Source organism: Lolium rigidum, chromosome 3 (genome assembly GCF_022539505.1).
Source record: "Lolium rigidum isolate FL_2022 chromosome 3, APGP_CSIRO_Lrig_0.1, whole genome shotgun sequence".
NCBI lineage: Eukaryota > Viridiplantae > Streptophyta > Magnoliopsida > Poales > Poaceae > Lolium > Lolium rigidum.
Window position 1 is genome coordinate 200592879 of NC_061510.1, and position 5830 is coordinate 200598708.

At 45.2% G+C, this 5830-nt stretch overlaps 1 protein-coding gene across 1 annotated transcript; it reads left to right on the forward strand.

Moving 5' to 3' along the window:
• The first annotated feature begins 530 nt into the window (after positions 1–530).
• Positions 531–5200, forward strand: LOC124702893 (protein WVD2-like 4). The gene is given in 10 exon segments (XM_047235064.1): positions 531–879; positions 965–1196; positions 1282–1340; positions 1436–1494; positions 1710–1787; positions 1881–1962; positions 2051–2122; positions 2205–2312; positions 4463–4787; positions 4790–5200. Coding segments are annotated over 10 exon segments (1365 nt in total). The 5' UTR covers positions 531–651; the 3' UTR covers positions 4912–5200.
• The last annotated feature ends 630 nt before the right edge of the window (positions 5201–5830 follow it).

Here is a 5830-nt window from a genome sequence, read left to right on the forward strand (position 1 = left end):
GTGCCGGACCACACGGACAGTCCGTTTTGCATTTCGGTCGCACGCGTTGGGATGCGGTTTTACCCAAAGTGACGCACGCGGTATCCGTTTTACCATTTGCGTACCCGCGTTGGAGATGCCCTCACATCCTTCCAAATCCCCAACACCTTGATAGCTGTAGGACAGTTGCGTAACCCAAGGAGGGACAAAACCGTCCAGAAGGAAACGGCAGCAACCGCGGCGTGTACGTGCAGTCGTGTGTGTGCTGCACAGTCACCGGGGTGGAAGGTACACGTCGTCTCGTCTCGCCGTCCGTCTCCTCCGAGTGCGAGTCCAGCCTCCCTCACTACACCAACTCGCCCCCGGACGCTCCCTCCTCTCTACACTAGTACTACTGCCCCCGCCCGCGCCTCCTCTCCCTCTCGTAGCCACACCAGCAGCAGCAGCAGCAGCAGCGAGCAGTGGTTGGGTGGGTGGTTGCCCTCCCCTGCTCCTCCTCTCCGCCCGCCCGCCCGCTCGCCACTGTTCCTGGGCCCGTCCGCGCGCCCTGCCGCGATGCCATCCCCGCTCCGCCACTGACCCCGCCGCCTCTTCCACTTCCATACCAGCGGCACCGCCGGATCCTGCGGCCGTGATCCGGGCCGGATCTTGCCGCGGATCTGGGACGCGGGGATGGAGGGCGACCACGACGAGGGCGCGGCTGAGGCGGCGGCCGCCGTGCCGAATGGGCTTGGAGGGGAGGACTACGTCGTCGTCAAGGCCGGCGACCAGGATGGCGCCGTCGAGGCGGTCGCAACGGACGGAGGTGATCATCAGGAGGATCTCACTGGCGGGGAGGTGGCGGTTGGATCTGCCACCGCTGTGCCAACTCCCGAGGAGCCGGCCATGGCGTCTACCAAGGTAAATCCTCTGTCGCGCTGTTTGGTGGTGCGTGCGTGCTGCTGCATTGCTGCCGGCTAACGTTGTCTATTCTTGTGCGCACAAGGCTGGATCCAAGGATGCCACCGGGAAGAAGAAGGGAATTCAAGCCAAGGTACAGAACGGCAAGGTGGCGGCGGCGGCCCCGCGGGGGAAGAAGCCCGGCCTGTCGCAGAGCGCCTCCTTCCCTGCCAGAGCGACGGCCGGTGCCAAGAAGGCTGCCACCGTGACGGCGACGCCAAAGCAAGCCAAGCCGGAGGGGAAGGGTGCCGTGCCCAATGGATCTGCAGCAGCGACTGGTTCGTTTTCGGCTTGTTATCATCTTGGTTCTGACAGAAGGTTGCTGTTAGGGTTACTTATTACAGAATTGGGATGATATTCCAGGACGGGGCACCGAAAAGAAGGCGAATTTGGCTAAGATGCATCCTGCTCGTCGATCCATGGTACGCACCCGTCTCACTTACTTACTGGGTAACCAAAGTCTGTACATTTTAGATGCATTGTACTGAACTTGGTTTCATTTTTTCCTTTGGCATAGCCAGTGAAGCCTGAATCGGTGGACTCAACTCCAAATGATGCTTCTTCTGAAGTCCAAGAGTAAGTTCTCTTACTGCAAACCCACATTATAGGTCATCTTTTTCTTTCTTTCTTGCATTTGGATTTGCAATTTCGGTCATTGCTTAATCTGTACCCAGTAATCAAGGCTTTAATCCACTGCAGTGTTGGACTAACTGATCAGTGGCATAAAGGCATTTTTTTAATCAGGTCTTGTTGTTTTCTTACGCTGAAATGTTTGTGACATTCCTTAACAGGTCAAATGAGAACACTACTAAACCTTACAGGGAGTCGCTTCCAGCAAAATTGGAGGATGATGTGCACTCCACTACATCGTAAAGCCTTCTTTTGTGTTCATATAATTGCTTGTCAGTTATTTTGTGCTATGATGTTAACACAGAATGCTGTCATTCGGCGTTCCGTTTCAGGAGTACCAATACTCAACGCAAGAATGCTGCTGCCTCTGGTTTTAGTTTCCGCTTGGAGGAGCGTGCTGAGAAGCGTAAAGAGGTTATCAACTAACAGAGCCATTGTGTTGATAAATAGTTGCATGCCTGTTTGTATTTTCTCTAAGCATGCATTCATGTCTTACTTTCAGTTCTTAAAGAAGCTTGAAGAGAAAGTTCATGCCAAGGAGCTTGAACAAACGAATTTGCAGGAAAAATCTAAGGTGAGAGCTGCTTTCGTATTGTTTATGTCAAATCTTTTGAACACCTGTATGATTTGATTCTAAGAATTGGTTCATTACTCAGGAGAGCCAAGAGGCCGAGATTAAACGGCTTAGGAAGAGCCTGACATTTAAAGCAGCACCTATGCCAAGCTTCTACAAGGAGCAGCCTCCTAAAGTTGAGTTGAAAAAGGTACTTATGTCAATTTACGTTAAATGCTGATGTTTCTTATCTATTCCATGTTAATAGTCTCATATGGTCCAACTGCATCTGATTTCTCTATTTCAAAGCACCAAGCACATATGGTTTGATAAGTTTGACGTTTGTTGTGAGTAGTCTTATGATTCTAATGTTTTTGCTAGAATAATGAAGAGGTATTACCAACTGCTTGTCTCTGGTCTGCAGTTCCAATTTTTTGTTAGATGTTCATTGCAAAATGCTTATGGTGGTTATAGAAGGTGAATATATGAATACTTGACAAGAAATCTCGCATAGCTAGCCGTGGGTTACGAGATGATAGCATAGCAGAATGTAACTAGACTATGTTTTTGTCTTCCCATTTGCGACGTGCTATTTTTTTACTTGTTTGAGAAGATGTATATGTGAATAAATGTTTAGGGATCCAGTAAAGTAGATGTATTCCATACAATGCACTGATATATTCGAGAACATGTTCCTTTTGCTGCCATGCTTGTTAAAATTCAGGCGCGATGCTTGGGTAGCAAATTTGAGTGTGATTTAATTCAAACCAATATCTGTGATGTAGAATATATTTTATGTAGTGAGTGCTCCTGTTAAGATGCATAACTTGTTAGAAGCTTACTCAAAATACATAATTTTATGGGCATTATCTGCACAGGCTTGCTTAAAGTTAAAATACATGATTTTAGGTATACTTGGTTAACCATTTCCGGAGGGATTCTTCATGTAGCTGTATTCATTTTTGGTATGCTTGCCCGTACTCCCTAATCTGAAAATAACTTCACTAGTTAACCATTCTCAGAGGGCTTCTTCATATAGCTATATTCATTTTCACTGGTTACTCATTTTTAAATATTGATAAAACATTAGTACACCCATGCCATTTCGTCTGAATGTTACTAGCTCGTAGATAGGACCTAACACATACTCCCTCTGTTAGGGATTATAAGGCCTGAGGGCCAATTTGCTAAGACCAAGAAAGCTCATTACCTCTCCCATTAATTAGTGCATGGACCAATAGTTTTGCATGCATGGAAGAAGAGAGAAAAAGAAGGACATGCATTGGATGAGAAAGGCTAATAAATGAGATGAGCCTTATAATTCCTAACATTTTCAAAAAGATCTCGGGCCTTATAATCCCTAACGGGTGGAGTATCTATCTGCGCTCATCATTGAACTTCAAATGTTAATAAAGAATATTTACTGCATCACATATAAGTGTTCTGGGTGCAGCATTGAAATGAGTATGCGAATAAATGTTAAAACATCCAGTAAACCAGATGTATTGTAGTCCATAGTGCACTGTACATTCGAGAACATGTTCTGTTTGTTGCCATATCTGTGTTGTAATCCGGTGCTTTAGCAAGTAAATTCAGGTGTGACGCTTCTTCGCAAATTCGAGTGTGCTTTACTTCCAACTAAGTTCTGTGTTGTAGAATACATTTTATTCAGTGAGTGTCCTGTTAAGACACCTAATTTGTTAGAAGCTTACACAAAATGCATAATGTAATGATGCATTATCTGCATGGACAAAACATCAACGTTAAAATGCATAATTTAAGGTATAGTACTCGCAATAGGTATGCTTGCCGGTACTCCCTATTATGAAAATAACTTCATTGGTATTTCAGGAGGGCTTCTTAACATAGCTCATTTTGTTTGCTTTGCTTTCTATGTCGTACTTGCTCATTTTCAAATTTCAACACAACATTACCTTTATACCCATGCCAAGAGTACCTGTGAATGTTTACTAGCTTAGACAGGACCTAACGCATTCAAAGATTAATTTATAAAATCTTTGCTGCATCACGAATAGCCTGCAGGTCTCTTGGTTTATCTGCCAAGTGAATAATGGATCAATAGTTTTGTTGCTAATTTAGGTGATTAGGTTTATGATACGATCATGAGTCATACATATTTCAGGGTCTAATGACACCTCCAATTTATGTAATGGATCTACAAACTAAGATTAAGCTCCTTATTTGTTGATGTTCAAGTAATTTTCCTGTGTGCTATAGTGTATATCTGCTCGTCTGTGTAGGATGTTCAAAGTGTTCCGGTCATGTCCTGATTCTGTAAATATTTTGCTGTGCTACATTAGTAAACATGGCATGCTGAAATAAACTTGTGGCGTTTTGCAGATTGCACCAACACGTGCTAGGTCACCAAAGCTTGGCCGGCACAAGCCAGCCAGTCCAGCTGCTGCTGCTTCTGTAGATGGCTCTGTCTCCTGTGAGAGCCCACGAAGCACAACTAATCCGGGCAAGGTAAACAAAGGTGTGGAAAACAACAAACCTCGGGTTGCTGCTAGGAAACCTGTCCAGAGATTGGTCACAAAAGCTCCTCCCCCAGCATCTGCCACTGCAAAGGCTGAAACAAGACCCCTCACTACAAAGCAGAAAACCTCGAATACAAAACCTAAAGTATCAAAACCAAAGGTAGAGCAGTTGCAAGATAACCAAGTCGAAATCCCCCTGCAGAACCTTCTGTCCTGGAAGAGCTGGCTGCTGAACAAAGTGTTGAAGATGTGACAGTACTTGATCCGACTGCCCCTATGGTCACTTCAAACGAAGTACCCATCCAAGATTGATCTGTTGTGCATTTTGTTATTTACTTCCTTCTTGCAGTCCTGTGAATAGTGAGGTGTGTGCTTCATGGAAAGTTGAATCGCTCAAAGTATGGTGGAATTTCTATTTTCTGGAGTAGACGTCTTTTTCTTTTCTTCAGCTTGTCATTGAGCATGTCATGTATATTGTTTGATAATTTCTTCATGCTTAATTTTTTTGAGGTCTTGTGTATATTGGATTTGCACGTCAATGGGCATCCTAGGATTGTTGCAGAACATGAATGCAACTTGTGAAATTCATTTGTGTTTAGAAGTCTGTATTCCTCTTGTCTTTTGCCTTATTAATTGTGTTTTCCAGTTTCATACATCAGCTGGTCCATATTCCTTGGTTAGTTCCAAGAGCAACTCTAGGCAGAACACCTTATCCCGTGGCCCTTAAAAACGCGGATGAAGGGCACGGTGAAGGCGATTTAAGGGTTGAAAATACGTGGTGCATAAGGAGATGGTAGAAGTTTTAAGGACACTGCTGAGAATCCTCCGGAGGATAAACTCCTTCCAGCCTCCTGCTTCCCTGATCGACACGTGTCCACTTTCAGCCAAAATCCTGACGATGCTTCGTCGCAGCAAAAAATATCCCGCTTTTGCTTTATTGAAGCACAAAAATGATTCGCCTAAAAAATTCCAGCCTCCTGCTTCCCTGGTCGACACTTGTCCACATTCAGCCAAAATCCTGACGATGCTTCATCGCAGCAAAAAAATATCCCGCTTTTGCTTCATTGAAGCATAAAAACGATTCGCCTAAAAAAAGAAAAAGACACGAGGAGCTCGCTGGAGACTTCGCCGGAGACCTCGCCGGAGACATTGTAGCAAAAGTTTTGTGCTATTGTAGCAAAATCCAAACTCGCCGGAGACTTCGTCGGAGACTCGCCGGTACCTCGCCGGA